At 40.9% G+C, this 23,080-nt stretch overlaps 1 protein-coding gene across 1 annotated transcript in view; it reads left to right on the forward strand.

Annotated features, from left to right (window-relative positions):
- The first annotated feature begins 6,643 nt into the window (after positions 1-6,643).
- The window catches only part of DNAJC24 (DnaJ heat shock protein family (Hsp40) member C24), a 45,549-nt gene continuing 29,112 nt past the window's right edge, over positions 6,644-23,080 (forward strand). Inside the window, exons 1-2 of the mRNA XM_083349172.1 lie at positions 6,644-6,850; positions 15,672-15,806. Coding sequence (XP_083205298.1) covers positions 15,696-15,806 — 111 coding nt within the window. The 5' untranslated portion in view covers positions 6,644-6,850; positions 15,672-15,695. The remainder of the gene's footprint in view (positions 6,851-15,671; positions 15,807-23,080) is intronic.

The raw sequence follows: 23,080 nt of genomic DNA on the forward strand, positions 1-23,080 counted from the left end.
GTCTTATTTTATTCACTACAAGGCCCAGCCCAGCCAGCGCCCCACCCCACCAGGCAACTCAGGTTTCCCTCGGTGGGGGAGGAAGGCTTTGGAAACTGCCTTTTCATTTACATTCATCATCAATGTTGTAATCCATCCCTTTCCATTGGCGATCAAGGAGGTTAATCATGGTAAATACAAATCATTTTTTTGAAAAATAGAAGGACAGATTACAATATTGATGATGAATATAAATGAAAAGGCAGTTTCCAAAGCCTTCCTCCCCCATCGAAGGAAACCTGAGTTGCTTCTCAGAGTGGGATGTCTCGGGATGCCCAGCTTTGTTTCCCGCCCTTCTGTAGAGGAAGAGAAAGCCGGCAAAGCCCACGGGGCAGTGCAGGCTACCTCTGGAGGCTGCTTTGGGGTGAGGGTGAAAGAGAGAAGCTGCTGGTTGAGGCCCCAGCCACTCCCCACTCTCACCTACCTGTTGGATTCTCCAGTCCAGGGCAGGGATAGAAAAGAGGCTATCTCTGCTTGCCTCAGGCCCTGGCTCTCTTAACGTTCAGGCCACCTCACAGCAAGAGCACCGGCAGCAGCCAAGGTGGGAGAGGAGGCACACGATCTGGCCTGCCAAAAGACCTATGGTGGGATGGATTGGGTGGGGTCTTAAGTAGGGCTTAATTTTGGGGTAGGGCTTATATTAGGCCCAACCCCAAAAATCAAGCTACAGTAGGTCTTATTTTCTGGGTAGATTGTATATTCGGGGAAACACGGTAGTATCAACATTTCATATAGCACTATCAATGGCAAGAGGCAGCTTGTAAAATTCATATAAAATAAATTTATAAACTTTGGCTTTAAAAATCCTTAGAGATGGAAATCAAAATATTTTAAACTAAATTTCAACACAGAATGGTCCCGGCTCCAGTGACTAATTTCTAGATTCTGCCAGGGAAAAGGCTGAATCAGCTGCTGATATTAAACATACACAATATATGACAAAGCTATAAAAGGCGCCCTAGCTGTAGGGCATATTTTATTGCCATTTAACATATTTGACATGGTTTTCCTAGTCTACTACTTACATTATTACCTTTTTCTGTCCATGTTAATTACATATCTTAAAGATTTATAATCCCAGCTTGCTTTGCCTGGACTACTGGGAGAGGGCTGAAAAACCATTAAGACACCATCCTTCTTTCAGCCCCTATCAGCTAAGTCTCAGGAGAGAGACAGTGGTGAGATTCAGCCAGTTCGCACCAGTTCAGTAGAACTGGTAGCTAATTTTTTTGTTGCCCAGGCCCAGAATGGACTTCTGGAAGCGACATCCACACAGAGAACCGGTTATTCACATATTTGAATCCCACCACTGGAGAGAGACCTTTCCTTCAATGGGAAAACAGTCGCTCCTCAAGGTCTGCAGAGCGACAATGGATCCAACTTAAACTGAGCTTCAAAACAGCACCTCTTGAACAAGATATGAGCAGGTAATAAAATCAGCTTAGTTCAACTCCTAAAGAGACCTGACAGCAATGCAAACACTAGCCATGTAAATAAATCAAATGGAAACATCCTTGCACCCAATGAAATCCTTTTCAAAATATTTATCTAATAAGAATTGTCTACTTCTGAAAATAAAGAAACATTATCAGCTTTGTTTGTACAACAACCAATGACTATTTGGCTCATTTATTTTTAATGTTACGGAGGGTAGTATTTTCTTTTCGAATTATATCTCACATTTTTCACTTTTCAGACACATAAAGGCACTGCAATAGAAACATTGATTTCAGTTTTTAATGTGTTAGCCAAGTGTACTCCTACATAGCAGAGTGAAGCACTTCGTTAGTAACAAATCAGCCCAATGGTCCAGAACAGCCTTTCCCCCATCAACCTCTTTTTCATTTGGAAAAGTGGAAAAACTAAAGCCCATGTTTTGGAGGCCATCAAATGAAATAAAACTTGCTGTACAATATGGTTAGACCATCCTAGAATAAAATATGTTCAGCCCTTACTTTTGCAAAGGCTTCAACACATTTGCTGTATTTGCAACTTCAAAACAACAACAGGCTACAGAAATAAATAAGATTGCCTAGATAAGAGATGAAAATATCAGATAGGTGGACAGTATTCATCATACCAAGATTACATTCTGGATGTACACTTATTCAGATATTCAGTTTTAACACACTACCTGAATAAAGGCCTGGAATAAGCCTTCCTTTGCTCATTATCTACAGGGTAGAAGATAATTTCTTTCTATTCTCTTTCTCCTGTATAGCTTCCCAAATTTTAGCGAGACAAAGATTAGATACGATGAAAATCCTGAATATCTTAGAAAAGCAGGATAGTACATATTTTGGATTTGGGACTTCAATTGTTCCCAGAAAAGACTGCATCTATGAACAGGTAAAGTAAGGGGGACTTTCTTGGCAGAAAAGCTACTGGGAAGTTCAAGCTCTTGCAGTTAATGAAAGCCTTATTTGACATAAATGAAAACTTGAATAATGTGAAAAAATAAAACACTTACTATCGGTTGCAGCGGCATGGCTGTTCTGAATGGTTTTTGGTTGCTATGGTGACAGCGTCTCTCCCTAGCTGGACTTGCTTTCCTGTGAGTGCAGTCAGTCTTTAGGGCCTGCTAGAAAACAGCAACCGTATTTGGAATGTTCCTAGCAACAATGCACAGGGAAATGATTTAAACACTATGTATACTTAGCACTTTTTTTCCTGTTTGCCTTGACAGCATCATCTGAAAGGCTGCATCATAATCTAATTGCTGCTCCATTCTGTTCATAGTAGCCTCTTCAAAGGTTTTTTGTGGCCTCTGTTTATGTTGTTACTTCATAAAATGCCTCTTCTCAGGAACTGGGATTTTTTTTCATTTGTTTTGTTGGTTATGGATTATCCAGTACATATCAATGTTGCTAGAATTTGGAGAAAATACCTTTCTTTGCAATCATTTTAGTAGTCCTCTCATTCTTATTTCTGTCACTACTTGCTCCAATACCGCTTTTGTTTTGCAAGTTGGATGAAGAATAACACTGTTCCTTAAGGAATCTATATAGTTTCCCTTGCTTGTATGAAATATGTTACATTTTAACATTAAAATGAAGTCTCTTTAAAAAGGTGTATTGGACTGCACAAAATATGACATGCTAAATGCATTTATGGTTCCTTGCCATAGTAAAACTGCTAATATAATCAGTAATATCTTCTTGGGTAATTTCCTCTAGAGTAGCCATGTCAAACTCGCATCATCACATGACATCGCGCGACGTATTGGAGCTTTTTCTCCATTGCCGGCAATGGGGTGGGTGCGGTTTCCTCGTGACACATCCAACCTGTGGACCGGCAGTTTGACAGCCCTGCTCTAGAGCACAGGTGTCAAACTCACAACGTCACATGATGTTTCGTGATGTATCGCAACTTTTTTCCCATTGCTGGCAATGGGGTTGAGCACTGTTTTGGCATGACACATCTGTCCCGCGGGCCAGCAGTTTGACACCCCTGCTCTAGAGCTAATTAGGCCTGAACAACTATTCCACAATGAGAAATTTGTCGCTTATAGACCATTGTTCATTATGGCATGCCAGGTGCCTAGGAATGTCACACTGCAGAGATGCACATAGAGAATTGCAAGAATGTCATCTATGAAATTGCTATGTAATGGTTTGTAAGCTACACTTTACTCTAGAATCTTTCAAGAATTCTCAAGAATACAACTTTTTTGAGAACAAATAAAACCCTTATTTGGGGTAATGGCATAATATACTGTTACCTGTTTCCTAGCAGCTTAAGGGAAAGTGGACCATAATAGAGGCTTAAGAACATAGGCACTGATATTGCAGTGAACATATATGCTTGGCATCACTGAGTAGTAAAATAAAATGATCTTCCACTTATAAAGAAGGATTCAGTGCATCCTTACTACACTTGCAAGAAACAGTATGTGAACCCTTTGGGATTATGTGGTTTTTTGCATGAATTGGCCATAAAATGCGCTCTAAACGTCACGTAAGTCACAACAATAGAAAAACACAGTCTGCTTAAAATAATACTACACAAACATTAGCTGTTGTCATGTTTTAATTGAAGATAAGATGGAAACATTCACAGTGCAGGGTGGAAAAAGTATGTGAACCTTTGGACTTAATAACTGGTTGACCCTCCTTTGGCAGCAATAACCTCAACCAAACGTTTCCTGTAGTTGCAGATCAGACCTGCACAACGATCTGGAGTAATTTTGGACCACTCCTCTGCACAAAACTGTTTCAGTGTAGCAATATTCTTGGGATGTCTGGTGTGAATCGCTCTCTTAAGGTCATGCCACAGCATTTCAATGGGGTTGAGGTCAGGACTCTGACTGGGCCGCTCCAGAAGGCGTATTCTGTTCTGTTGAAGCCACTGTTTTGTTGAATTACTTGTATGCTTTGGGTCATTGTCCTGTTGCATCACCCATCCTCTGCGGAGCTTCAGTTGGCGGACAGATGGTCGTACATTTTCCTGCAAAATGTCCTGATAAACTCTGGAATTCATTTTCCCATCAATGACAACAATCCATCCAGGCCCTGCGGCAGCAAAGCAGCCCCAAACCATGATGCTCCCTCCGCAGTATATTTTGCCAGTAGTGCTGTGGAACATCCAGGTGCTCTTTTGCAAACTTCAAACGTGGACAGATAAAACCAAAATTGAGTTATTTGGGAAAAACACACAACACTATGTGTGGAGAAAAAAAGGCACAGCACACCAACATCAAAACCTCATCCCCACTGTAAAACATGGCGGAGGGAGCATCATGGTTTGGGGCTGCTTTGCTGCCTCAGGGCCTGGACGGATTGTTGTCATTAATGGGAAAATGAATTCCAGAATTTATCAGGACATTTTGCAGGAAAATGTACGACCATCTGTCCGCCAACTGAAGCCCCGCAGAGGATGGGTGATGCAACAGGACAATGACCCAAAGCATACAAGTAATTCAACAAAACAGTGGCTTCAACAGAACAGAATACGCCTTCTGGAGCGGCCCAGTCAGAGTCCTGACCTCAACCCCATTGAAATGCTATGGCATGACCTTAAGAGAGCGATTCACACCAGACATCCCAAGAATATTGCTACACTGAAACAGTTTTGTGCAGAGGAGTGGTCCAAAATTACTCCAGATCGTTGTGCAGGTCTGATCTGCAACTACAGGAAACGTTTGGTTGAGGTTATTGCTGCCAAAGGAGGGTCAACCAGTTATTAAGTCCAAAGGTTCACATACTTTTTCCACCCTGCACTGTGAATGTTTCCATCTTATCTTCAATTAAAACATGACAACAGCTAATGTTTGTGTAGTATTATTTTAAGCAGACTGTGTTTTTCTATTGTTGTGACTTACGTGACGTTTAGAGCGCATTTTATGGCCAATTCATGCAAAAAACCACATAATCCCAAAGGGTTCACATACTTTTTCTTGCAACTGTATGTAAACCAGTGCTGGTGATCATCGATTTCTGTGAATGAAATTAGATGATGATACAAATTAAGTCTCCACCATTTAAAAACATGCTATGTATATGAAATCACAACTCTTACCACCCTAGCATCTCTTGCAATATCAGTTCACTTCTCTGCCACATAAATGAGCATATGATAGTATGAAATACAGGATTCACTGTATAAACTCAGTGCAAGTTAAACCAGTGTTACAAGACCCGTCATGCATTCCTGCAAGACACTGTAAAAGAACCGTTATTCTATGGTGACAAAAAATCAGGAATCTGGTACCACATATTTTTACTAATAAATTTTATTAAGAGACATTAACTTTCATGGGCTGCAGTTTACTTCATCAGAAGTTTAGAACGGCTAGACTGATGCAAGATTTAAATTAGGCTGAGGTGGGGAAGAAGAGAGAGGATAGGTTGACTATGCAAATACAGGGTACATGTGAAACAGATTACAAGTACTTTATCAATGAACAATCAATTGAACAATTTTAACAATCGTTTAAAAAAAACCACTCGTATTTGTTGAGACTTTCTGAGATTGCTTGAAAACTTTTGATGCCAGTTCAACAAAGATAAAAGCCTTGAAATAAAATTTGCCACTCGGGAAAGTTGCACCGGTTTCTTGACGTCTCTGCAAACTAAGCAAGAGTTGGCAATACCGTCTCTCAAACCTCAGCCTCTTTAATTAGGACGGTAAGCGTGAAATGACAGGTTGCAGATCTACGTGAGGGTCACCTAAAATCCCAAGCCTCGTTCTTTGCGTTATTTAAATCAGTAGTTTACAGCAGCCAGAGCTTGCAATATAAAATCACCAATCTCATTAAAGGAGAAAAACAAAACAAAACAAAACAAACAAAACACAGTCTTTCCCTGCGCCTATGAACGCGTCCACGTTCTCCACCGAAGCCGAAATCTTCCTTTCCTCGCGTAAGGACCCACAGCTTATCGTAGACCAGGGCTAGGCAACCTCGGCTCTTTTATGACTCATGGACTTCAACTCCCAGAATTCCTGAGCCAGCCCAGCTGGCTCAGGAATTCTGGGAGTTGAAGTCCATGAGTCATAAAAGAGCCGAGGTTTGCCTACCCCTGTCGTAGGCTTATCCTTGCTTGCCCCGCCTCTTCTCCTTCCTGCGCCAATCGGGTGGGAGTGGGGGCAGGACCTCCTTGCGAGAGAGCGTTGCCGGGAAGTGCTGTCTCGTCCCTTCTGCTTTGCTGCTGGTCTTTTTGCTGCCGAAGCCCCCCCCAGCCCCCCCCCAAAAGGTGGGGGACCATTTCGGGATTTTATTTTATTTTTTCGTCCGGGCCAGAGAGAGAGAGAGAGAGAGAGAGAGGGAGTACGGAAAAAGCCGGACGGACGTTTGGTCACCTGGAAGGAAGAGGTATGGTGGCCAAGTTTGGCGTTTTAAACTACAATAGAGGCTGACTTGTATCTCCAGAAGAGTCCTAGTTCTCCTTACTTCTTGTTCCTTTCGGTGGGAGGAAGCGGCCAAGTTTCCGGGGAGAAAATGTAGTGTGCATTTATGCCAGGGGTCTTCAAACTTGGCCCTTTTATGACTTGTGGACTTCAGCTCCCACAATTCTTGAGCCAGCATGGCTGGCTGAGGAATTCTGGGAGTTGAAGTCCACAAGTCATAAAAGGGCCAAGTTTGAAGAGCCCTGATTTATGCCATAATGTAGAATCCTGGATTTCGCCTTCAGTAGCTTTCGCCTTCCGAGAGTTTCAAGTCATTGGCGTACCTGTTGGGTCAAACTTTGCAAAAAGCCTCGCTTCCTTAGCTCAGTTGCTATAAATAAAAGCTTTGCTTCAAGTCCCTCTTTATCACCGCTGATCAAATCATTTCTCTTAATTCATATACCGGAGCGTTTTGCCCCCAGACCCTTCATTAGATCTGACTCACAAAATAGGCACATATATAATGAGGCCTGTTTAGTTGTATCACAGCTTGTATCTATCTATCTCTCTCACACACACACCCCTTGTCGTTGTAGTTTGTAAACCATCTCGTGTTGGGTGTTTTATTTACTAAAGTACGGTTAAAGAAATCATGCCCTAACAGAAGAAACCTAGTCCTGGTATCTAAAAATCAGAGTCAAAAAAACCTAGAAGCTAAAAAGTAGGTTCACAAATTGAAATAAACAAGTTTGTTTCTCATGATATTAATAACTCTACATTTCCAGGTATTCTTTTTATATAACTTTTTCCTGCACTCTTTTCTTCTATAAGCCACTACAATGCTTTTCTTTTCATTTCGCTTGCAAACTTACTGATCATTTAAACATATTTCTTCCATCTCCAACTCCTGAAATGCTTAATAAATGGTGTAAAGTGAGGGATGATCTGATCATGAGTAAATCTTTGAAAACACTTGAATTAGAACCACTGAAAACCTTTGCAGCCAGAAGTACCTCTGTTTGCCTCTTAAATGTGAATTTCAGAATCTGTCTAGATATTTTTCCATCCCATTAAAAAAAATCCTGTGCAAGTTAATTTCCTATGAAGATATGTGACCTTGGCCTCTCTGCTTAGCAAAATAGTAGCTGATTGCCTGTGACATTCCAAGATGTATGTATGCACATGGGTTGTACACAATTCATATTAGTTTAAGAAAAAAATATTTGGCTAGAGAATTTCTTTATGGTGCTGGGGAAAACAAAAATGTAACACCTACATTGGATCACATACAAAATCAATCTAATCTAGCATTGTTTTGATTACAGTACACAACTATCAAGTTCTTTTAGGAAATCTAAAAGCACAGCAGATAGATATAATTGCACCTGTCCATTTCTATAATAGTCATACTACAGGTGAAACTCGAAAAATTAGAATATCGTACAAAAGTTCATTTATTTCAGTAATGCAACTTAAACGGGGAAACTAATATATGAGAAAGACTCATTACATGCAAAGGAAAATAGTTCAAGCCGTGATTTGTCATAATTGTGATGATTATGGCATACAGCTCATGAAAACCCCAAATCCACAATCTCAGAAAATTAGAATATTATGAAAAGGTGCAATATTCTAGGCTCAAAGTGTCCCACTCTAATCAGCTAATTAAGCCATAACACCTGCAAAGGGTTCCTGAGCCTTTAAATGGTCTCTCAGTCTGGTTCAGTAGGAATCACAATCATGGGGAAGACTGCTGACCTGACAGTTGTGCAGAAAACCATCATTGACACCCTCCATAAAGAGGGAAAGCCTCAAAGGTAATTGCAAAAGAAGTTGGATGTTCCCAAAGTGCTGTATCAAAGCACATGAATAGAAAGTTATGTGGAAGGGAAAAGTGTGGAAGAAAAAGGTGCACAAGCAGCAGGGATGACCGCAGCCGGGAGAGGATTGTCAGGAAAACGCCATTCAAAAGTGTTGGGGACTTTCACAAGGAGTGGACTGAGGCTGGAGTCAGTGCATCAAGAGCCACCACACAGAGACAGATCCTGGACATGGGCTTCAGCCGCTCCTGAACAACAAACAACGTCAGAAGCGTCTTACTTGGGCTAAAGAAAAACAGGCCTGGTCTGTTGCTTAGTGGTCCAAAGTCCTCTTTTCTGATGAGAGCAACTTTTGCATCTCATTTGGAAACCAAGGACCCAAAGTCTGGAGGAAGAATGGAGAGGCACACACTGCAAGATGCTTGAAGTCCAGTGTGAAGTTTCCACAGTCTGTGTTGATTTGGGGAGCCATGTCATCTGCTGGTGTTGGTCCACTGTGCTTCATTAAGTCCAAGGTCAACACAGCCGTCTATCAGGAGATTTTGGAGCACTTCACGCTTCCTTCCGCAGACGAGCTTTATGGGGATGCTAACTTCATTTTCCAGCAGGACTTGGCACCTGTCCACACTGCCAAAAGCACCAAAACCTGGTTCAATGACCGTGGGATTACTGTGCTTGATTGGCCAGCAAACTCGCCTGACCTGAACCCCATAGAGAATCTATGGGGCATTGCCAAGAGAAAGATGAGAGACATGAGACCGAACAATGCAGAAGAGCTGAAGGCCGCTATTGAAGCATCCTGGTCTTCCATAACACCTCAGCAGTGCCACAGGCTGATAGCTTCCATGCCACACCGCATTGAGGCAGTAATTGCTGCAAAAGGGGCCCAAACCAAGTACTGAGTACATATGCATGCTTATACTTGTCAGAGGTCCGATATTCTATGTACACTCCTTGTTTTATTGATTGCATGTAATATTCTAATTTTCTGAGATTGTGGATTTGGGGTTTTCATGAGCTCTACGCCATAATCATCACAATTATGACAAATCACGGCTTGAACTATCTTGCTTTGCATGTAATGAGTCTATCTCATATATTAGTTTCCCCTTTTAAGTTGCATTACTGAAATAAATGAACTTTTCTACGATATTCTAATTTTCCGAGTTTCACTTGTAGTAGTCATTGATAGCATTTCATTACATGTCTCAGATTCTAGTACAATTCTTAGTCTGCATTTTACATCTATAACAATAGTTTATAGCCTGTTCAAGGGCTGTTAGTGTTTCACAAGGATGGATGGGGACAGTACGATAAAATGTTGTATGATATTACAGGCTTTAATTTTTCCCCCTCTAAAGTCCATGTGTTGAAATCAGAAGTTCAGAAAAATGTATAAAAGCTTGATTTTCTTGCCAAAAATTCATAGAATTTAGGATAAAATAATACCTCCTACCCATTTACTAAGTAACAGAGATCATCATTTACTACAGTGCTTTCTCCTTTGCTATGGTGTGCTGGAATTGTACATTTCACTGTCATAAATTATGAGTTCCAAACAGCAACAATTATGATCATAGGTCTGAGAATGTAGCTACCATGTCTGCTTTGGCGTACAGAACATTACTACTTCCATACTGCTTAAATCCTTTTTACCTAGCATACTTATAGAGCTACCTATATATTTCTCCAAGCCACCAGATTTCCATGGTGCCCACTATTATTGGTTCTAATAGCAAACCAGATTTAAAAAGGGAAAAAAAACAATGATTTTGGAGCATGGAAAAATGTTCCATGTACTTGTTGACAATCTGAAAGAAACTGCATTTTTTCTGTTCTCATAATACTGCTACCCAATGCTTAGAAAATAAGTGTTTGCTTTAAGGAACTGCTGAAAAGGTGTCACATGTATCCATTCATTTAGTTTCAATTTATTTCATTTGATATGGCTGCCTACTCAAGAAGACTCTGGGCAGCTTGCAAAATTCACAAGCCATATGAAAAAGTCAACCCAGATTAAGATAACAAAACAAAAAGTTTTTTTAAAAATCAACTTTTCCCCTTCATATTTGACTGGCTGCTGACCCATAGTATGTTGTACTAGGCCATAAGTCAAATTGACAAGGTGTAAATGCACCTTTTTTTATTCCCATTACTGTCCCATTTCAGAATCTGAAAATTTGAGCTATACCTTATGGTTAGTGTGGTTGCATCATGGCTCTCTGTGCAGATGTGTGAACGGACATACACTCTCATGCACACACACACACACACATACACATATTTATATAAAGAGCAGTCTCTGGAGTACTCATTACAGCTGTAAAGTGACTTTGTAATTTGGCAATTCATCTTGCAACAATATCTTTCCTGGCTACAAAGGGAGAAGGCTTCAGAATGTTTCTTAATTAATACCTTCCAGAAGGAAACTCACCAGGCATTTATATTGCTTTATTTATTAAATTTATATACAGTCCATCTCCTTATCTAAAGAGACTCTAAGTCACTGTAAAAAAGAAAGACATTTCTAATTTCCGAGACATTTTCTTTTTAATTATTAAATGTTAACTCCACATTGTGCAGATTAAAACTAGTAAAATCTGAATACTCTTTTTTCAACTGCTTATGAAGGCCAACTGAAAAGTAATTGATAAGGCTAACCATTACAGAAAATACTGGACCATTTTTCAGGAAACAGCAAATTTTCTTAACATTCTTACTAATAGTCTTTTTATTATGTAAAAAGAATGTTGCAATGCTGTATCAACAACTTTAGAGGCAGTATTCATCTGAACATTAATGCTAAAGAATAAGCCCTTTTCATGAGTTTTTCAAAAGAGGCCCGTGATATATAATATATAAAAATAATATATAATATAAAGAGAAGACAGAGCAGATAGGATGAGTTCAGAAAGTGAAAAGATATTAAAAGGCCAGAAATTAAGAAACAAACTATGTTGTTGTTGTTAGCTGTGAAGTCGTGTCCGACCCATCATGACCCCATGGACAACATTCCTCCAGGCCTTCCTGTCCTCTACCATCTTCTGGAGTCCATTTAAGCTCACGCCTACTGCTTCAGTGACTCCATCTAGCCACCTCATTCTCTGTCGTCCCCTTCTTCTCTTGCCCTCAATCTTTCCCAGCATTAGGCTCTTCTCCAGTGAGTCTTTCCTTCAACTTCAGGATCTGGCCTTCTAAAGAGCAGTCAGGGTTGAACTCCTCTAGGACTGACCGGTTTGATCGCCTTGCAGTCCAAGGGACTCGCAGGAGTCTTCTTCAGCACCATAGTTCAAAGGCCTCAATTCTTTGGCAAAGCCAAAAGCCAAGCAAACGATACTATAGTACAGGGGTGTCAAACTCAATTTCATTGAGGGCCGCATCAGCATTGTGGTTGCCCTCAGGGGGCCGGGTGGGTATGGCCTGGGTGGGCGTGGCCTACTGGGTGGGCGTGGCTAGAGTGCATATGGCCTACTGGGTGGGTGTGGCCAGCTCTACATCATTCGCATCAAGGGGGCCTATGGGGGCCTGGGCAGGAGTGGGACAGATCTGAAGGTCTCTGGCAGAAGGAGGGTCTCTGGGCCGGGGCCAAGGCAGTGGGGGCCGTTCCCTCACTGTTTCCAGGATGGCTTCGCTGGCTACATGAAACCACTTCGCGGGCCGGATCCGGCCCCCGGGCCTTGTGTTTGACATGTCTGCTATAGTATAATTGCTTCAGTCGTATGGGCTTCTTATCCTCTTGGAAATTCCAAAGTCAACCTGAGACTGAGAAAAACTATGTTAAATCCATGTGTTTCCCAGCCTTAGTTAAAAGCTTCAGGAATTCTACCCCTTGTATTAACGCACGGGTGTCAAGCTTGATTGCGTCACGTGACGTATCACGACAGTTTTTGCCTTTGTGGAGCCAGAGTGGGCATGTCCTGCGCGTGACGCATCAGTTTGACACCCGTGTATTAAAGCAATCAACTTTTTTTCTGCTAGCAAAGGGAGGGTCTACAATAATCCTATTCTGTACACCCAATTAATGCATCTCTCCCTTGTGGAAATGTATATTGACAGTGTTATTAAGTATAATTGTCCTTCATAGAAATGAGGGCTTGAAATGCTTTGTGTTCTTGAAACATTTTGAATCTAATATAATTTTGTTGGTTTGAAAACACGTTTGGGGTTTAAAACACTTGTGGAATGGTATGTGGGAATGACTTTGAGGGAGGAGGAGAAGAGATAGTACCTAGGAAACAAATAAAAATGGAGGAGCCTGCAACTGCTTAACCAGGAAAGAAAAAAACTTTAAAAAGATCCGCGTAACATATCAGACTGTTAAAAGTGACAATGGGAGATTTGTATTTTCAAACTTGCAAGGTTCTGTTAATGTAACCTTATAATAAAGTAGAAAAAGCTCATGTGATCATTTTTCACATTTGGTTTATCTGAGAGAGCTGACCAAAAGCCAGAATTGTCTACTTCAAATTTCAGAAAATTTCTAACGTATACATACACCAGATCTCAGTTCTGGCACATATCATTGTCAGATCCAAGTTCTATAGAACTGGGGATCACAGCACCAACCTTTCTTTCTGGACTCTATATTGCCACAGTCCAATTTCTCTGGAGAACAGCATGAAGTAAAATAACATATGGAACGTATAAATGTACTTTCTGGGTTCCAAGGCTGAAATGTTAAGCATATATAGGTTTACCGACTGCTCGTTCATCAACCATTCAAAGTTACAGTGGCTCTGAAAAACATATGACCAGTCTCCAAACCTGTGGTACTCACAGTGTCCCCATTGTCATGTGATCGTGATTTAGTTGATTAGCAACCAGAGTACATTTATGATGGCTGCAGCATCTTGTGATCTCATGATCACCATTTTCAACTTTACAGATGTCTTCTGACAAGCAAAATGGGAAAGACACAACTCGCAGTCATGTAACACGCTTAACGACTGCAGATTATTTGCTTAACTGGAGCTGGAACTGACAGCATAGGTGGGCACAGTCACATGATATTTCACTCTACAGTCTCATCACTTAGCAATGGAGTTGCTGGTCCCAATTGCAGTCGGTGAGGACAACTGTATTCTTTTGCTATAATTGTCTTTTGAATGCAGCCATTACTAATTCTGAAATACAAGATGATCTAAAGGCCAAATTCTTCTCTATTAGTGTATATTAGTGGGGGGTAGTCCTAGTTAAATATTATCTATGGAAACAAGATGGGACAAAAATAGTGGAAATTCATGGTTTAGATCAAGGGTGTCAAACTCAATTTCATTGAGGGCTGCATCAGCATTGCGGTTGCCCTCAGGGGGCCAGGTGGGTATGGCCTGGGTGGGCGTGGCTAGAGTGCGTATGGCCTACTGGGTGGGCATGGCCAGCTCTACATCGTTCACATCAAGGGTGCCTATGGGGGCCTGGGCAGGAGTGGGACAAATCTGAGGGTCTCTGGCAGAAGGAGGGTCTCTGGGCCAAGGCAGTAGGGGCCATTCCCTCACTGTTTCCAGGATGGCTTCGCGGGCCACATGAAACCACTTTGCGGGCCGGATCCGGCCCCCGGGCCTTGTGTTTGACATATCTGGTTTAGATGGAGCTGAAAGTTTAGTGGTTAATTTGGATCCCACAACGTGGTCTTCTGGTTGACCTCTGTGTGTGTTTGGTAGAGATAATCGCAGTTTCTTAAGTCTTATGTGATTCTAATTCCTTACCAAGGACTTTTCAAACTCTTCTTATTCCTAAGTGGACTTTGTGAAAGTGGACTTTTTTTTAGCATTTTGGATAAGCACTGTCAAATGGAGGAAGTGGCTTCCGTGAGTAACACGAAGAGCTTTCATTGTGTTAAGAGTTATGGATATTTGTTCTTCAAGAGTTCAGTTCCTTGTGTAATTGTCTCCCTGGCCCCAGTGGCTAATGAGATGCTGTCATGATTGCTTCACATTTAAAGCCTTTTTTCTTTCTTTGCTGTTCATTAATGTAATGAGCTGTTAGCCAGTGCCTGACATGAATTGTATTATGTATTTTACTACTTCAAGTCCTTGGGATTGCCTTTTTCCTCAGTATGGTTGATTAAAAGTCAGCACTTTTGCATGTTGGCATTTTTCTCTCCATTTTTAATCTTAAAAAGAGTTTTATAAAAGTTTATGTATTTTTAAGGCGTCTTAAAAAACGGGCTAACAGTAAACAAAGCTGCAGTCCTTTTTATCTTTCTATGGGGTAAATCAGTGGGATTAATACTTTGTAATACACACCATCTTGAGTGCTTATTCAAAGAAATTTTTCAATAGCTGGAATCCAAAGAACTGGCTTTAGACTCTTCTAATGCTAGTCTACTTGAAAGTGCCTTATCAGTTTCGAAGTGCCTTCGCTTTTAAAAATCCTATTCAGTTATTGTAGCAAAAATCAAACAAAAAGCTCCTTTGAGCACAAGAAATCAATTACATAATTTTTTTGAATCCTGGCAAAAATACTCAGAAAAATATTTTCCAAAACCTCCTTTTATTTCAATACATCTGAACTTTAATTTTCAGCTTTTGCTGGCTTAAAGTCATTGGTTGTAAAACATTTTTTTTTTACCTTTTGTGAAATCTGGTATTAATTTTATTGTTTCATTTTGGCCTGCATAATATTTTTGTCAATTTAATGGGCATTTTTTCTGTTATTTTAACATACTTTTAATACTGTTTTTACTATTCCTCTCACTAATTTCAGTATGAGCATTCTCCGTAATAATTTGACAGGTTGCTCATAAGATGGCAGTTAACAATTTCAACGTCCTCATTGGAGAAACTGGAGCTTGTTGGTTTTGAGAATATATATAGAAGAATATATAAGTTGGGAAAAATTAATCCCTCCCTTTGTAATAATTTGACCTCTCTGTTGATTTAAAGATATCAGAAATACCTTGCTTAATTTTTTGAGTCATGCTTGAAATCATTAGTATTTTTGTCATTATAAATTAACTTTCCTTACTTTGTTCTAATAATTAAACAGATACTGGAAATACCTAGTCATGCAATGGCTTTTGAAGACATACCACCCAAAAAGGACTGGTATAGCATCTTGGGTGCAGAACCCTCAGATAGTTTAAAAGAATTGAAAAGGAAATATCAAAGACTAATATTGTTGGTAAGTAAATTTAATGTCCTTGAAAGGCAGAGTAATTCATTTACAAATACTTGATTGATAACTTTTGTTTAAAGAGAACAATTATGGCAAGTATTGGTTAATACATACCTATCTTATTAAGTGTAAGTGAAAATATTATTTCTCCCTCTAACCCCCAGGAAAACCATAATGTTCTATAACTTTTTCTACATTCTAAAAATGTACAAGAAATTAATTGCTGTTTTTTTAATCATGTGAAATGAAAATGAGATGAAAGAACTGTGTTCAGACTTATAAATAATTCTTTATCTTAATTAAAGAAAATGCCTGACCTTCCTTTCTGAATTGTGGCAGCATGAAATGAATCAATCAGTGTTTGTGACTTTACAATTTGCTACCATGGAAGCAATTATAATGTCACTAGTACTAGATTGGCATCACTGGATAAATTAAGCATAAGGCACTGACTGAAGAACAAATGACCCCCCCCCATGCCTAAAAGTGTATTGTTCAACTGCAATGATATGACTGAAAAACAAGTGTGTAAAGTTTTCTTAAGTGTGCCATCTATAGAACTTAAATGTGAGTTTTTGTATTTATTCAGTATAAAGTATACCATTATATCATAGCATAGATTGATTTATATGTTGCTATAAAGGTGAACAAACTGATGTTATGGGAGTGAATTTAAATTACTACAGGTTTGCACGGTTCTGTCATATCTGAAGATACAACTTGATGATGATTCATTGCTATAATAGTGTTTTCTCCTAAATTGCTGATGGGCATTAAATATTAAAATTGCCACTAAATCTATGAAACTATTTTATTTCTTCAAGTCCTGTGAAAAATATTTCTTTACTTTTCCCCAACCCCAGTTATTAGTTAACAATCCCATCATAAAATAAAAGCCTCTACAGACTCGAAGCTTTCCTAATGTCCAGTTGAACATAAAGTTCAGCTCAAAATGCTTGGAATTAAATTACTTGCTCTGTTGAGATCAATTAAATATATTGATTAACACAATATGAGGAAAACCTGATGCTCCTAGTAATTAACAATTTTCAGTATTTTCTGAGTAAGACTTATGCTGAAGATGTTTGTTTTAAAGAAAGTATTGAAAATGATTATAATGCATTTAAATTAGTTCCTCTGATCTCAAAAATCAGTTGTGATTGTCAACAGAATAGGAATATTGAAAACATTGGATAAATTTGAGAATACGGGTGAAACTCGAAAAATTAGAATATCGTGCAAAAGTTCATTTATTTCAGTAATGCAACTTAAAAGGGGAAACTAATATATGAGATAGACTCATTACATGCAAAGGAAGATAGTTCAAGCCGTGATTTGTCATAATTGTGATGATTATGGCGTACAGCTCATGAAAACCCCAAATCCACAATCTCAGAAAATTAGAATATTGTGAAAAGGTGCAATATTTTATGCTCAAAGTTTAGTTTAGTTTAGTTTTAGTTTTATTAAATTTTTATACCGCCCTTCTCCCAAGGGACTCAGGGCGGTGAACAGGGCAAATGATAAAAATACAAAACTACAAAAGTTAAAATAGAATTAAATTAATGCCCAAGATAAAGCAATAAAATATACAAATATTTAAAACCCAAATTAACTCCCCATCAGGCCAGGCCAGCTTGTTCAAATAGGTGGGTCTTTAACCCGCGCCGGAAGGAGCGGAGATCCGGTGCCATCCGGAGCTCCACCGGCAGTTGATTCCACAAAGCCGGGGCGCCCACAGAGAAGGCCCTCCCCCTGGGGGCCACCAGCCGGCATTCTCTGACCGGAGGCACCCTGAGGAGGCCCTCTCTGTGGGAACGCACAGGGCGGAGGGGAGTTGACGCCGGCAGCAGGTGATCCCCAAGGTATTCCGGACCCATGCCATGTAAGGACTTAAAAACCATCACTAAGACCTTGAACCTCACCCGGAAGACAACTGGTAACCAATGCAGCTCGCGGAGCAAAGGTGTAACATGGGAGTACCGGGAAACTCCCAAGACAACTCTCGCGGCCGCATTCTGTACCAGCTGGAGCCTCCGAGTGGTCTTCAAGGGAAGCCCCATGTAGAGAGCATTACAGTAGTCTAGGCGAGAGGTCACGAGCGCATGAGTGACCGTACACAGGGCATCCCGGTCCAGATAGGGCCGCAACTGGCGCACCAGGCGAACCTGGGCGAAAGCCCCCCTAGTCACAGCTGCTACATGATCTTCCAAGGTAAGTTGTGAATCTAGGAGGACTCCCAAGTTGCGAGCCCTATCCACGGGGGGTAACAGCTCACCCCCCATAGAAAGAGATGGAACATTTTGAATGTCCCGGGATGCCGGAATGCACAGCCACTCAGTCTTGTCAGGGTTGAGTTGAAGTCTGTTCCTCCCCATCCAGACCCGAACCGCCTCCAGGCAACGGGACATCACAGCGAGGGCATCACTGGGGTGGTTTGGGGTCGAAAAGAAAAGTTGGGTATCATCGGCATATTGATGATACCCAACTCCAAAACCACGAATGATCTCACCCAGCGGTTTCATGTAGATGTTGAACAGGAGAGGCGAGAGAACCGACCCCTGAGGAACTCCATAAACGAGAGACCTAGGGGCTGATCTCTGCCCCCCTGCCAACACCGACTGCGAACGTCCCAGGAGATAGGAGGAGAACCACCGAAGAACCGTGCCTCCCACTCCCAATCCCCTGAGACGCCGCAGTAGGATACCATGGTCGATGGTATCGAAAGCCGCTGAGAGGTCTAATAGGACTAGGACAGAGGAACATCCCCTATCCCGAGCCCTCCAGAGATCATTCACCAGAGCGACCAATGCCGTCTCCGTGCTGTAGTGTCCCACTCTAATCAGCTAATTAAGCCATAACACCTGCAAAGGGTTCCTGAGCCTTTAAATGGTGTCTCAGTCTGGTTCAGTAGGAATCACAATCATGAGGAAGACTGCTGACCTGACAGTTGTGCAGAAAACCATCACTGACACCCTCCATAAGGAGGGAAAGCCTCAAAGGTAATTGCAAAAGAAGTTGGATGTTCCCAAAGTGCTGTATCAAAGCACATTAATAGAAACTTATGTGGAAGGGAAAAGTGTGGAAGAAAAAGGTGCACAAGCAGCAGGGATGACCGCAGCCTGGAGAGGATTGTCAGGAAAAGGCCATTCAAAAGTGTTGACTTTCACAAGGAGTGGACTGAGGCTAGAGTCAGTGCATCAAGAGCCACCACACACAGACGGATCCTGGACATGGGCTTCAGCCGCTCCTGAACAACAAACAATGTCAGAAGCGTCTTAACTTGGGCTAAAGAAAAACAGACCTGGTCTGTTGCTCAGTGGTCCAAAGTCCTCTTTTCTGATGAGAGCAACTTTTGCATCTCATTTGGAAACCAAGGACCCAGAGTCTGGAGGAAGAATGGAGACGCACACACTGCAAGATGCTTGAAGTCCAGTGTGAAGTTTCCACAGTCTGTGTTGATTTGGGGAGCCATGTCATCTGCTGGTGTTGGTCCACTGTGCTTCATTAAGTCCAGGGTCAACGCAGCCGTCTACCAGGAGATTTTGGAGCACTTCATGCTTCCTTCTGCAGACAAGCTTTATGGGGATGCTGACTTCATTTTCCAGCAGGACTTGGCACCTGTCCACACTGCCAAAAGCACCAAAACCTGGTTCAATGACCGTGAGATTACTGTGCTTGATGGGCCAGCAAACTCGCCTGACCTGAACCCCATAGAGAATCTATGGGGCATTACCAAGAGAAAGATGAGAGACATGAGACCGAGCAATGCAAAAGAGCTGAAGGCCGCTTCTGAAGCATCCTGGTCTTCCATAACACCTCAGCAGTGCCACAGGCTGATAGCTTCCATGCCACACTGCATTGAGGCAGTCAGTAATTGCTGCAAAAGGGGCCCAAACCAAGTACTGAGTACATACGCATGCTTATACTTTTCAGAGGTCCGATATTGTTCTATGTACACTCCTTGTTTTATTGATTGCGTGTAATATTCTAATTTCCTGAGATTGTGGATTTGGGGTTTTCATGAGCTATACGCCCTAATCATAACTATTATGACAAATCACGGCTTGAACTATCTTGCTTTGCATGTAATGAGTCTTATCTCATATATTAGTTTCCTCTTTTAAGTTGCTTTACTGAAATAAATGAACTTTTGCACGATATTCTAATTTTTCGAGTTTCACCTGTAATTAATAAAATATGAATTTTCAGAGAATTTTTTTAAAAGTTTAAAAGGACCATCTCTTTCGAATAAACAAAAATAACAGCCCAGTGAGAATGGACCATATTCAATGTCTTCAGTGTCTAAAAACAAAATAGCCAAGAAGAAAGTAGGTTATCCCAAACAAGGGATTGGCTGGGCCTAGAAATAGGGCATTCTACATGGTAACATTTTGTAGCTCCCATTTACCAATATATGAAGTTTTAAAGAGATCATGGCATTTTTACGTATATAATTTATTTGCTTTTATATTCTAGCTTTTTTCTTGAGTTTTCAGTGAAGAGGTTCATAGGTGTATTCCTCTCATTCTCACCTCACAGCAATAATTCTGTGAAATAGGCTGGAGTAAAAAAGATTTAATGGCTCAAAGTTACCCAGAGAGTTTCCTATTAATTGGAGGCTTGAGCCTATCTTGTACAATATGTTAATTGAACTTACAGGTATATGCATGAATATTTTAAGAATAGATACTGAAGAGGCAACATAATTTAGATATTAAATTATGTTTGAAGGTACAATTGCATCTGGTTACTTTTTTCTTTCCTGATAATCCCCATCTTTTTCTAAGCAAGTGGCTCTAATTACAAAGTCAGAGTACTTGAGTCTTCCATCTGACAGCCGGATTGTTGTTCAAGTTGATAGCCTGTTTACTTGAAAGTAATAGACAGGCAGAGTTTAGGGTGGTAAAATCACACATCCAAGTATCTTATCACAGCTGGTTGATCTAAATTTAAGTCAGTAAATGTTTCTACTAGTTAATGCCATGGAGCGTCTCTTATCATAAGTTTAATCAAATCTAATATTCATATCCTTCAACTGTGATTCTTCAGGTTATGCAGTTTAAATCATTAGCGTTCACCTGTGACTGGGTTTATGATTGTAATGAGTAGATCTGAGGAATGGGTAAGGAGAAACCTGGGGAAAAAATGGAGTTATGTGCTTGCTCAGTAGGTTTGCCTAATATATCTACTAAAGGTAAAGGTAAAGGTAAAGGTTCCCCCGCACATGTGTGCTAGTCGTTTCCGACTCTAGGGGCCGGTGCTCATCTCCGTTTCAAAGCCGAAGAGCCAGCGCTTGTCTGAGGACGACTAGAGTACTCTAAATGGTGCATTTTTTTGAAGTACCTGTCGCAAAGTATCTTTAGCATATTTGATTTTTAAATCTGTCCATAGTATTCAAAATTACGTCTAAATACAGTGCTTGTTGTGTGATTGTTTGCAAGTATCTCTTGGCAAACAGCTGTTGTGAAGAAATAATTTGAACCAATAAACTGGACATCTGTAGCCAACTTATTTAATCTATAGCAAAACGCACATGCACACAATTACTGATAATGTATACTGTATATAATATATATTAATATACTTATTACTAGGTGATGGTATTTTTATCTCTTGATGGTATAATTCAGAGCCACTTAATCTTTGGTTTTGAGCAGACTGAATCAACTAACTACTAGTTCTGTATATTTCCTGTATATATATTTTTTTCCAATTCTCACTTCCATATCTTTGCCTAGGAATACAAATCTAATGTTGGTGGAAAAGATGAGGCCACTTATATGGGGGTAGAAAATCAGCTTCCATAGGGGAAAAAATGAAATATATACCATGTTTACTATCAAAGTATAGATGCATTTTGGTCATTCGTCGTTTCGGGGTGGGGTATCATCAGTACGCTGATGATACCCAACTTTTTCTTTCCACCCCGAACCAACCCAGCGATGCCCTCGCCGTGATGTCCCATTGCCTGGAGGCGGTCCAGGTCTGGATGGGGAGAAACAGGCTTCGTCTCAATCCTGCCAAGACTGAGTGTCTGTGCATATCGGCATCTCGGACTAACCAGTCCATTCCACCTTTAATGATGGGGGGTGAGGTGTTACCCCCCGTTGATAGGGCTCGCAACTTGGGCGTCCTCCTGGATTCACGGCTCAATTTTGAAGACCATATAGGTGCCGTGATCAGGAGGGCTTTTGCCCAGATTCGCTTGGTGCTCCAGTTGCGACCCTACCTGGACCGAGATGCCCTACGCACAGTCACTCATGCGCTCGTGACCTCCCGTTTAGACTACTGCAACGCTCTCTACATGGGGCTGCCCTTGAGGACCACTTGGAGGCTTCAACTGGTGCAGAATGCGGCCGCGCGAGTTGTGATGGGGGCCTTCCGATACTCCCATGTAACACCTCTACTCCGCGAGCTGCATTGGCTTCCGGTTGCCCTCCAGGTGAGATTCAAGGTGCTGGTGATGACCTATAAAGCCCTAAATGGCTTGGGTCCAGGATATTTGAGGGAACACCTCCTGCCAGCATCAAGTTCCCTTCATCCAGTGCGCTCACACAGGGAGGGTCTTCTTAGGGTGCCGCCGGTAAAAGATTGCCAGCGGATAACACCCAGGGGGAGGGCCTTCTCTGTGGGTGCGCCTGCCCTCTGGAACCAGCTGCCCGTGGAGCTTAGGACTGCCCCTGACCTTCGTTCATTCCGCCGGGACCTGAAGACCTGGCTCTTTGAGCTCTCCGGCCCAGGCTGAGAATTTTTAACTGGGGTTTTTATTTTAAGGGATAATTTAATCTTTTAAAATTGTTTTTTAACTTTTGTATTTTGTACTGCTTGATTTTAAATACCCTGTAAACTGCCCTGAGTCCTTCGGGAAAGGGCGGTATATAAATCTAATTAAATTTAAATTAAATTAAAATTTAAATACTTTGCATCTCTATAATAGATAGAGGAATTGTGTTCTGTAATGTAGATTATGTAAAATGTTCATGCTATATATTTGGAATAGAGAAACTTATTTTTAAAAGTGTTTTAGACACTGAAAAGGAAAATATTTCATAGAAGTCATTTTCAGTGCTCATAAAAATTGAAATTAATCTATAGGGGAAAAGGGGAATGCATGACACAAGCATTGTGGTTGAGAACTGCTTTTTTCTGAAATTTTTCATTTTCCATTTTTTTCCTCATTCTCCCATATAAAAAAGGTTTTTTTCCTGTGGACTTTTTAATCAGTAGTGTATGGATCAATGCTCTTTTCAATAGTTTAGTATAACTAAAATTTATAT

The sequence above is a fragment of the Vipera ursinii genome (genome assembly GCF_947247035.1).
Source record: "Vipera ursinii genome assembly, chromosome: 1".
NCBI classification, from domain to species: Eukaryota; Metazoa; Chordata; class Lepidosauria; order Squamata; family Viperidae; genus Vipera; species Vipera ursinii.